The 12601-nt window shown below is 39.9% G+C and overlaps 1 protein-coding gene across 1 annotated transcript; it reads left to right on the forward strand.

The window, feature by feature from the left end:
* The first annotated feature begins 4236 nt into the window (after positions 1 to 4236).
* LOC139742380 (uncharacterized) lies at positions 4237 to 12103 on the forward strand. Its single transcript, XM_071652957.1, has 3 exons — positions 4237 to 4331; positions 9570 to 11006; positions 11942 to 12103. Exons 2-3 carry the CDS (start codon positions 9615 to 9617, stop codon positions 12101 to 12103), a joined length of 1554 nt encoding a protein of 517 aa, XP_071509058.1. The 5' UTR covers positions 4237 to 4331; positions 9570 to 9614.
* The last annotated feature ends 498 nt before the right edge of the window (positions 12104 to 12601 follow it).

Here is a 12601-nt window from a genome sequence, read left to right on the forward strand (position 1 = left end):
AATCGCTCGGCAGCGACCGCTCGATTATGTCAGTGCCTGGGCGGTTCCTGACCGGACACCGAGCGTATTTTTGGCAGTGAGTGAAAACTGGTCGGTCGCCGCTGAAATTTTAACTCCGCGTTAAAACTTCAGCGGCAACCGACCGATGCCCCAAAAATCAGTGGTGCCTGGTCGGTCACTGGTCGGTCACCGGTCGTTGTCCGACCGGTTTTGGCTAAAACCTCGCCGACCGGTCGCCGAGCAGGCTGATTTTGGGGGTTGTGACCGTAGCCTTAGGGCGGCGAGTTGGCTCAGTCGGTTGCGCGTCTGCCTCACGATCACGCGGCCCGGGTTCGAGCCCGAGTCTGGACTGAGCAATGTTGTGTGTGTGTAAGCATACCGTCCCCTCTTGAGGCTCTAGCAAGAGACAAAGCACTCTGTCCCTCGGATAGGACATAAAGTGGAGGTCCCGTGTGTGAGAGAGTAACAAATCATGCACGTAAAAGATCGCGCTTCATTCATTCATCGCAAAGAGCGGGGTGCTTAACCCGGTGAGGTGGTCCCACCTCACATCCAACTGGACCACATGGAAGACCAGCTTAACGTAGCTGAATATGGGCTATCCAGCCATCTTCTTTGATGGAAAATGAACAAACATACCTGATAAAGATCCATTACTGAGAGTTTCAGGTCATGAGGTCAAAGGTCAAGTTAAAATGTCAAAATTTCACTTTATCTCCATATCTCGGAAATAGTTCAAGGCAGTATCTTCCTTGAAGATAGTATCATGCATGTACCGACTGGCAGTGATTATCTAGGGAAATTTGGAGTCATGATTCAAATGCCAAGGGTCTCAGGTCAAGGTCAAGTCCTCCCAATTTTACCTTTCCCTCCTATTTATGAAATATAGATCTCTATGGAGTCTTGTTCTGATAGAGGTCAAAAAGGTTAAAAGTTAAAGGTCAAAAGGTCAAAGGTCAAGTGAAAGTGCTAAATTTCACTTCTTCCTCCATATGTCGGAAGTGGCCCAAGGTACATATTGTATCATCATTAACTTGGTACATACAGATACTGTATTAACCCTAAAAAGGCCGGGGGGGTTGAATCACCCCCCCCCCCCCTCGACATTTTTCGCGACTACTCCGCCGCGCGAAATTTTTTGACCGCGCCGTTCGCTGACTTTTTACTTTCAAGTCTCGTGCATCTTTTGACATCATTTTCGCAAAAATCGCGCATACCGTTACGACGCTGCACGACCTTTTATACATGCCTGTCAGACCAAAAATGGCTCGATAACGTGATTTTGTGTATAAAGTCTATGCAAATGGAGTTTTCTCTTCTTATTTATAAAGATATGACTATTTTCACTTTCATAGGCTGAAACTAATCAATTTTAGCATAATTATGCTTGAAATGGGTTCTGTCATAAATTTTGCGAAAAAAACCCGATAAAACAAAAGGTCGAAAAAACAACGAAATACATAAGAAATTCACTAAACAATAAATGTATAAGAAATTGATGTTGATACCAATTTTTTTTAAAGCACATTGTTAGGAATGCTACAAAGAATGTTATCACCAAAAATTAGGATTCTAGGAGCTTTAATTTCTGATTTAGAGCAAAAAGTATGATTTTATGCATATATTAGCATGATTAATTATTATGATAAAAATGTCCATTTTTTTTTTTTTGTATAGTTTGGTAGATTACGCCACAGGAAATGTATGTGCCGATTTTCATGGCGATTGCGCGAGCGACGGCCGAGATCTCGAGGGGGTCGAATCAACCCCTCCCCGGCCACAGAACACCCAAGAAAGCCCGGCCTGGTTAGGGTTAATGCATGTTCTGCTTGACAGTGATTCTCTTGGGAATTTTAGGGTCATAGGGTCAAAGGCCAATTAAGATGCTAACAATTTGCTATTCAATACAGAATTTTCACTTTTCTCCATACCTTGAAAATTACTCAATGCATAAACTTAAAAAAGGGTCAAAAGCCAAGTATATGTACAAGTCCCCAAAATCCTTAAATACCTGCTTGTCTTAAACAATATGGCCATTCATCCAATCAAGCTTAGTTCAAGGAATTTGAACATTTTAATATTTTGCCTATTATGTGAAACCGTTATCACACATTGTCAAGGCGTACTATAGACCTATTAGGAGAATCATGCATCATGGCGGAGGCATACCAGTCGCCATAACGACATTTCTAGTTTATACCTGCCACCAAACTGGCTCATATTCATATATTATAGGCCTATACTGTACGTGTACATGCATATCATGTAGGCTTTGAGTACAATGTATTTCATAGCCCCCTATTTTTTTTTTCAATTTTAAAGAGTGCGAAAATGCAACAGTTATATATACATACACAAACCTGGCATGGAAATAACATTTTGAATAGTAGGAAATTCATGAAAAGTTCAATCGAAGCAAAAAAAAAAAAAAAAAAAAAAAAAAAGCTGTTTGTGTATATACAGCATGATCGTTATGTGAGTGTATATGTACATAGGCCTACGCACACATTCTGTAAGGTACACGTATTATGTAAGTGTATTTGCAGAGACGTGCAACATTTTTGTCTTTCCACGTACAGGACAATCCACTTTCACGAAGTATTCATCAAGAAATAAAGGCATTTCAATCATAGTTATTAAACGGTGAAATTCACACTTCTTTTGCAACCTTCCTGATAGCCGTGAAAAAATTAAAATTAGTTTATTAACTCGTAAGATGTCACATTTCCATCCTCAAGCTCCTTTAAATTGTCTCCCTATGGACAATTAAAAAACAAACGAGAAGAAAACCCGGGTCTTTAGAATTTGTGCACACCTTCAGTAGATTGTATCAAACGTAAATTCAAGGTTTGCGAATGAACACAGGAAACCATGGTTGCTGCATTCATTATGATTATCTCTTGCTGAAAAGGGTCAACACGACTTCGAACTTGAACTTCTTTAGCATAAATGCATTACATGTGTTGCTAGTCGGGTGTATTACTATCTTTCTTTTTCATTTTTAAAGTACATGTACATGTATTTCAATCGTCATCATCCCTTGTACGGTTCAAATGCATTCACTTAATCTCTGAATGATTTATTTCTCAAATTACAAAGTGATAACGCACGTGTTTTTTTTTTTCACATTTTTTTTTTCTGAACTGCCTAGACAAAACGGACTAGTGATCCATTTTACCACCTCCAATTATTGTGGTTACAGCTCGTTATTCCGAAGGTTCGTAATTCCGAAGGCCCGAAGATTCGTTATTCCGAAGGTTCATTGTTCCGAATTTCATTTTCGGATTTACGAATCTTCGGAATTACGAACCTTCGGAATAGCGAACCTTCGGAATAACGAACAGCACCCATTATGGTGACCCGTTTTACCCGATACCTTGAATAAAAGGCCCAAGGTAGAAAACAAATTATTCAGATAAAACATATTTTGTTTGATTTCATCAATATGGATTGGTATCAATAATGCGGCCACAACTACGCCAAAGAACGCGGTGCCATGCCTCCAATGTGAAGGGGCTGTCTAACCCCACCTCCCTCTACCGAATCAGAGGAGGGTGTGGAAGGCTTTCCATATCTAAATTTTGAATTCAGCGATGCATGATTTGGTATATTTCACATCTTTTTCTGCGTGTGCTTCTTCATCTTCTACTGAACCAAAGGCGGGGGAGGGTGGTGGAGGGGATACGTTAAGCCGATTCCCTCACTCTCGAGTGAGCCTTTGCCTTTTGAAATCGTTTACAAAGTTTGATGATCTGGTGCGCATTTTTGGGGAATATTTGGAAGATTTTCAATCGAAGGATAGAAAAAAAAGAATACTCGAGAATAGTGGGAATGGTTGTTATTGTGGGATCACCTCTTCACCGCAAGTGTGGAAAGTCTTCACTGTGTGGAAACTCTATTCAAAACGCATACATAGCACTCATTCGCAATTTCAACAAAATAATCGGCATCGACTAAAGGTTGAATGCACAGACCTTTGACAGGAGTTGAGTAGACCCCTGCCAATTTGAGGACTGATATGACAAACGTATATGACAAAAGATGATGATGGCAGACATAAAATATGTGTCTCTTGTATTGAATGGGATATTGAATTGTTATATTTGATTTAATGTGTCTGTAAGGAATTACATGTATTTACAAAGCCTTGTGAAACCTATAACATAGATGTAAATGTTATATCTGATATATACATGTATATGTAAAATAGGATTACCCACCCGTGAATTTAGTGATTTTATACTTCCTCATAAGCGAGTACCTAAGTTCCTCAATGCTTCGGAAACAAAACAAAGTCAGATTAGATATCTAATAGTGGTGCTGATTTCAAGGTAAGATTTAATATTTTCACGTTGATTTTGGTATTTAGATTTGTAGGCATAGTGTTACTTATGACGAAATTTGTTACTCTTATACGTTTGATTTCAGAAAGCAAGTGCACGAAAAACAGTGCTGTGGGTTCTATGCATACACTTGTAGCTACAGTTAGAAATGAATTATCCGGCCATTGATTATCTGGATTCTCTGTTATCCGGACGTCGACTGGTTGACATTTTCATTTTTTAAAATGTCTTTTCAGTGTTAAATCTCACACAAAACAAACACATGTTCTACCATTAATTGTGCGAATACACAACGGTACATATTCCAGTCATCGCAACGGACTGTAACTTTTAAGTCGGTTCGTGAGACAAACTCAAAGACTGGTGCCTCGCTTGTCACTGGCACTGAGTGCACTCAGTGGTTACAGTACAGTGCAGCGGCAGTATTCGACGAGTCGCAATATTGATCTCATTGTCGGTCAATATCAATCGAACAAACATTACATGAAGGGATGGTTTGTTTGTATTTCGTTTTATTTCCGTATCAATTTTTAAAATATGAAACATGAAAATGTCATGAAGATAATAATATTCGTGAATTGGTAGTAACTTGTGCATACCTAAATGCTATAGAAGGTGCTGTATTTGAACATATCTCTCTTATCTGGCCAAATCGATTATCCGGACGCCCGCCGGTCCCGACGTGGCCGGATAATCGAGGTTCTACTGTAGTTAATATGACATTTCGCTATTCATCGTTTGCGTATATTCATAATTACCTACGCATTTTCAATGGTCGCTCTCGGGCTTTGCAAAATTTATAGACCACAACTCATGTATATATGCAGACCAGTCTTTCGCATCACGTGATGTCAGCCCGTTAAAATTATGTAAGAACGTTTTGAATCGTGACATTTATTACTTACTTGGGAGGGGGGGGGGGAGTAGTATGGAAGCATTAGCATGCTTTGAAATTGAAATTCAGTGATCTCGTGCACACTTTTAAAGAAATACGTGTGGACAATTTTAAAGGGGACGGCTAGTCATCAGTGGGAATCAGTGGGAATGCTGATGGATGAGTATTCCAATCCTTGTGGGATTCATTTAAGAGTACATTATATATCTATTGTTGAGGGAAAATTATTTGCTTCAGAATGGTCTCAAGTAATGTGCAGTTTAAACGTTTCCAGGTTAGCATGCCTGTACAGTGACGGGGCGATCGTTAACATTAAACCGCGCGTTACTTGAATATGACACCATTCTGAAGCAAATAATTTTCCCACAACAATAGATATATAATGTACTCTTAAATGAATCCCACAAAGATTGGAACAATCATCTCCAGTATTCCCACTGATTCCCACTGATCAGTTACTAGCCATCCCCTTTAAAGTAAAATAAGTATAAGAGAAATAAATATTTAGGAAAATGTGGACTGGCAATTAAAATCATGGTATGTTCAGCGTGTGCACCGTTTACGGTCACACCTTACCACCACCAAAACGTTCAATACAATAAAAATACGAGAGGAACATGATATACAGCAGCATAGGCCTATACAGTTTATGATATTGAGAGAGAGAGAGTACATGCATGTCAGCATTGTGAGTCAGTTTTGTAAAATCCAAGAGACAACAGCTTCACCCCTTCCGGGGAAAATAATCAGGAGTGACTTCGTAATACAGGTAACTATAAATTCCGAAGGTTCGTTATTCCGAAGGTTTGTTGATCCGAAAATAAAGTAGGGTTCGCTGTTCCGAAGGCCCGTTAATCCGAAAATAGCATAGGGTTCGTTATTCCGAAGGTTCGTTAATCCGAAAATGAAATATGGTTCGTTATTCCGAAGGTTTGTTAATCCGAAAATGAAGTGAGGCTTGCTATTTCGAAGGTTCGTTATTCCGAAGGTTCGCTGATTCGAAAATGAAATAGGGTCCGTTATTCCGAAGGTTCGTTAATCCGAATATATAATAAGGTTCGTTATTCCGAAGGTTCGTTCATCCGAAAATGAAATAGGGTCCATTATTCCGAAGGTTTATTAATCCGAAAATGAAATAAGGCTGGTTAATCCGAAAATGAAATGAGGTTCATAATTCCGAAAATGAAATAAACTCACTGTTATGACAAAATACGTTGTCGTGATCAAAAAACTGCTTGAATATTACGCAACGAAAATTCGATATTGTCTCTGGGGAGGATGATACACGTGTATATCTTTAGGTAAAGCACGTCGTGTTGCGTGAAGAAGTGGCGTGGATCAAGAATCTTGATTTTAATTCAGTGCGAACAATTATTTACCTGAGCGATTGGAATTTAGAGCGTAGGGGACTGTGTAATTTTTTTAGCCTATTTTCAGACACCCTAACATTTTTAATGATGATAACAGTAACGACGCCATATTGCAAGTTTGAAATTAAGTGCTTCATTATGCCCCACCATCCCCATTCTGTAGACGCTATCTTCGACATGCAGCGGCTCCGTGACACTATGATCTCACATCGTTCACCTTCATAATGGTTATTTTTTCAGCACTCGGTATCATATTTATTATGTAACGACCTATAATCGCCAACATCTATATGTATGTTTTTTTTTATTATTATTGATTGTACCAATATCCAATGACGGGGCGTATTTTTTTGTAAGGTGCTTGCAGTTAGTCCCCTTTTTATTTTGTGTCTGTGTGTATGTGTGTGGGGGTGTCTATCAATCCTCTGGGGTATTAGTGTCTTATAAAGAGATTTGTATCATACAGGCGAGGTATTCTAAAGGGATAGTATAGTTTTGGTTGAGATGGGAGATTCAAATTTCAACTTTTTGCAAGATGATTAGAAATCACCTGTGAAATTTAAAAAGGATACAATTCTAAAATAAATTCAAAGTGTATTTTATTCAAATCGGTTTAAATGGCCGAGATATCAAAAAAAAAAGTAAAACATAGGGCCAAACAAAAGGTGGATCCAACGTTTTATGAGGATCCCTTTGTTTTGAATAACTCAGCCATTTCAGAACCAATTTACATCGAATAAACTTTGAATTCCTCGTAGAATATTACGTGCTCTTTCATATTTTATAAGAAGTTTCTCATTATCTCACCAAAAAGTTGGAAACCCGACGCCCAATCTCAGCCAATATACCATCATTTTAATTTTGAATGCATTCCCTTTATTTTAAGATGGTGACTGCGGTCCCCCCCCCCCCCCGAAAAAAAATAATATGTTTAAAGAAAGTGAAATGCATACAAACTGACAGCTCGTTTTTTTTTTTTTTGCACTTCTAACAATGAGAATACCGTAACTTGAAAATCCAAACAGTACACCTAAATATGTGTCCAAAATCGGTTTTTACACAAAAAAAGTTGCAGTTTCTTTTGGTAATACGTAATACAACTAGTGTCAGGCCGAGGGCTATCATAATAGAGTGTAAAACCCAATTCATTTAACTTCACGAGAGCTAGAAATGATACGAAGCACTGGCTTACATTTTGTCAGTTACCATAACGACATGAATTTCATGTGTTACCAGGTCACACAAAAAAAGTGGAGAACTGCATTTAACTTCTCACTGAATTCATGCAAAAATAGTTTCTTACCTAGTGACTGATCGGTAGAACAATTAAGTTCGATTACATTCCACTCTTCACAGTGAAGCTTATTAGAAGAGATGTTACATTTGAAATCTGCTTGTTGAGTATATTTGATCGTTTATTTGTTTAAAAGCCTTTAATTTTAAGTCCACGCAGGTGTGATTTTTTTTCCTGCTTGAGACATGTTAGAGTCGCAGAATATGGTAATAATTTCAAATAATGGATGTCTATCCTGACAATGATGAAGAAGTGAAGGAGTGGGAGGGGGCGAGCTCATCCTTCGGAGGAGAAAATACCTCTACTTTCATCGTTAGTATATGTACAAATACGACGGCATTCTATTCGTCGCCGATAAAAGTTTGTATGGAATTGCGTGTGTGCCTGTTTACATGACTGTGTGTGTTCGTATGTGTTTAGTGTCCAAAGAGAGTATGAGTATGCTGGCATCCCCTTTTCAAAGTGAACATGCCTCTCCTGAATTGTTATGATGATGATGATGATGAATTTTAGACTACCGATAAACGTGAGGCTATAAGACGACGATAATGGGGGTGACAGCAGATAAGATGGGCAGTAATTTCAAAGTTGCTATGTACTTGAACTCAATACACACAGTCACACATATGAACACACGTATCAACGAACGCATAAGACAGTAATTACAGCACCATATTTTGTAACAACCAGTATTTTACTCTATTTTCGGAATTTTAAGAGCCTTATTTTATTTCCGGATTTACGAACCTTCATTTTCGGACTAACGAACCTTATTTCATTTTCAGATTAACGAAACTTCGGAATAACGAACCTTATTTTATTTTCGGATCAACGAACATTCGGAATAACGAGCCCTATGTTATTTTCGGTTTAACGAACCTTCGGAATTACGAACCCTATTACATTTTCGTATAACGAACCTTATATTGTTTTCGGATTAACGAACCTTCGGAATAACGAACCTTATGCATAACGAACCTTATATCATTTTCGGATTAACGAACCTTCGGAATAAAGAATCTTATTTCATTTTCGGATTAACGAACCTTCGGAATAACGAACCTTCGGAATAACGGGCTGTAACCCAAATAAACAAGCAAACCCACTCACACAATCCCTGGTTAAGCAAAACAAACGAATTTACTGTAGTTTTTCCTGTAGTATCAAAATCTTTGTGTAACGATTTGATTTTTTAAAGCATATGCTGTCTTTGATTACATTAAAATCAACAAGTAAAGAAAGACATCAAGGACATTTGAAAGTTATGATAACAGAAAAGGAAATCCGATACTTTTCAAAGTTGTATCATGTCTAGTCTTTTTTCTGTTTCTCTGCGAAATTAAGTCTTGAAATTTCCGATGTACGGCGCTAAAAGATCGTCAGTCTAGCCAGTGTTCACCAAGTTTCCATTAAAAAAAGCACCCCCAAAAAAGAGGAATCAGTCCCTAAAGAAGGATTTGCTGACAACAGTTCATATAATATGAGACTTACATATGAAGATCGAAATCAATCTCAAAGTTGAGAAGCTTTTATAATGTTATGGTATTAAAGCCTATGCACATTGACATACAATGTTTCCACGAACAGGACAAATAAGTAGCATTGGATATGACAGAATAATCATAAAGTGAAGCGAACTAATCGCTTGCATTCTTTTCTGACCATAGGTGCATCTTTCTCTGCTTGAGTCTGTGTGCGTCATTATTGTCATCATGGCCTCTGGTTTTACTCCAACAAACACCATAAAGTGTGATGAATGCCTCTCTGACGTGAAGTCTGCCGAACCATCCTATCGCCTCGAGATCCAAAAGAACCTGTGCGCTGAATGTGCCATCGATCACCAGGACAGCATCAAGGAAGTGGTAGACACAGTGAAATGGACGTGCCAGGAGCATACTAACAGGGAAGCGGAACTTTTCTGCGTCACTCATGATTATCCCATTTGTCGCGTGTGTGCTGTAACCTCGAATCACACAGACTGCAAAAGGTATGACATTCACGAAGTGAGAAAAGATAGGGAAAGAGAACTAGCGGAACTCATTTGTCAAGCTAATGCTAGAAGTAATGGTCTGAAACAAAATTATGAAGAAATACAACATCACATCTTTCAAGTAACGAAACGTTTAACGATGATTGGAGAACAGGTGTCTGCTGCAGCTGAAGAAGAGGAAACGAAAGTTACTCAAGAGCTAGAGCAGAGGGAGGATAAGATCAACGCAGATTGCGATGAGGAGATCAGGAAGTTAAATGAAAAGCGAAACGAAATGCTGAAAGAAACCAGAGATGAAGCAGAGAAGAAACTCCACGTAATTCGGGACGAGCAGAAGTCACTTGAGAACCAGTTAGACTTGGTGAAACGGGAACTGGAATCGCGCAAAACCAAGCTCATGTATGGTCTCGAACACTTAAATGAAATGATCAGGGAAAGATGCGTGAACGCTAAAAACCTCATCATCAAGCAAGAGAATCTAATGAGGGACTTTCATGACATCACCCGACAGCTGTGTGATTGTGTAGGTGTTGAGATCGGCAGAGAGAGACTGGACAAAGTGAAGGAGTTGATTGAAGAAATCAAGTACGACAGAGCAAGTGGACTTCTTGGCGCAGTAGTAGGATTTGAAGAGAGATTGGTGAAAGTAAAAGAAATAGAAATTGTCAGTACTCCCCTTGGGTGCATTGGTGAAAACGGCTTGGTCTGCTCCAACAAAGTCGGCATATTCGTTCTGGATCTTGCTGAGGGGACACCTGCGAATTTTCATGTTATATTCTTACCAAAGTTCACGGCCATTTCCTACAATTCTCTGCCTGATGGGGGACATGTCTTTGGTACAACTGATGGCAAACTCATGGTGTACGACCGGCTCTGGTATTATCGGAGAAAGATTGATACAAAAACCATGCAATCACTTGAAGTCACCGTCAACAATTCTGGATCGATCTTGACAGCAGAACCATTTAGGTCATCCATTTCTGAGTTCAACCCCAACAACGGGAAATGTATACACACCATTAAGCTGGCAGATGGCATGCATATTTCAACCTTGAAGACGATGTCAACAGGAGACGTGATTGTGGTTACTGAAACAAGCCACGAAGGTCCAAGTGTCTGTTTATTGGATCGAGATGGTAATATCAAGTGTAAAACTGACCTCCACGATACGTTTGTAAAGAGCATGACAGTCGATGTGTCAACCAACCGCGTATACATTCTTTCTTCGGATTTGGGCAGTAATGAGTGGGTCACTAGTGAGATTTTTTGCCCTGGCTATCCAGCATCACGTCGCATTATTAGAACGCAGTGGAAATCGGAGGGTACTTTGAAAGTATTTAACGTGCTACCAACAGGCATGCTTGTCGTAGGTGTTGACTCCCATTTAATCATCTACACGAGTTCATTACCGTGTATCAATGATATCAATGAACTCCTTGAAGAGTGTTATAACCAATGCAACCACCTGCCTGTACGTCAGTAAGTTGGTAAATTGGCACCTCGTCTACAACCACCCTGTCCACTGTCCACCTAGTCTAATGCCATCTCGTCTAAACTCACTATGTCTACTACCAACTCGTCTACCAACCATTTTGTCTATATGCCAATTAGCCTAATTGTCATTTCGTGTACTAGCCATTTTATCTAATGTCCAATTTGTCTAAGTCACATTTCGTCTAACACCCATTATGTATATTGACCATTTCGTCTATTAATCATAAGGTCTATGAATAAAATAGTCTACAGCTCATTCTATTGCGTAATACTCGTGAGATATTACGTCAGGAGAGAGCCCGCCATGTGTGCATGCGCAGTAGAACCAATACGTCATCGTGCATGCTGAGATTCGGACGGAGGATTTTATCCCTCCGTTTTTTCTGGCATTTTTCTTCGGATTTTGCCTATCTAGTGAATGTGTTTTGGGGTAAAATTGCTCCAAGACACTAGAACTGTACCCTGCTATTGGGCAGACAAAACAGTTTTCGAGCATCGAAAGCAGTTTCGAGTATCAAATCATGGATTCATCGGTTTCGCCGATCTCGGTGAAAGAGAAATTTCGCGCTGCCGCTCCACGTGAGCCCACGGCAGCTTCACACGCCGCCACGGGCGGACAACCAGCCGCCGCACAGGGGAAGCTCACAGAGCTGTGTGCCCCTACGGCTACACAAGATGGCGGGAAATCGAAACCTGCTCAGCGCACAGCGCAAGTAAAGAAGAGCAAACCTACAAATCCGGCAAAAACCCAGTCATCGACAAGCTCCGATGTGAACACTAGACTGAGTAAATTGGAAGACTTGCTGGAGTCAGTTATTCAGCGATTACCGGCGGAAAATCGTACTGCAAACTCTACAGGAGTATTGCATACGTCTGCAGTTACACCGCAGCCACGGGCTGCACACACTACCGATGATACGTATTCACATACGAGTACACAGCAGCCATACAGTGGCGAGCATTGTGAATACACGGGCGCCGGTATAGGGCAAACGCATTCAATCGCGGATGACGAGGAATGCTACCCAATCATGCCAGACGAAGTTCCACATATTGCGGCGAAGTTCGCAGTGAACGCAGATATCGGGGAACCGATAGAGGAAGAAATTGCTCAGTCAGCTACATATTTGCTCACACATCAACTGGAAAACAAAGCACTAGAGGAGACAGCAGCTAAATATGCTCTGCCCAGTAACTGCCAAGCTATGGATTCCC

This window comes from Diadema antillarum, unplaced genomic scaffold (genome assembly GCF_040938485.1).
Source record: "Diadema antillarum isolate AM-2024a unplaced genomic scaffold, OU_Dant_1.0 seq00000998_RagTag, whole genome shotgun sequence".
Classification (NCBI taxonomy): domain Eukaryota; kingdom Metazoa; phylum Echinodermata; class Echinoidea; order Diadematoida; family Diadematidae; genus Diadema; species Diadema antillarum.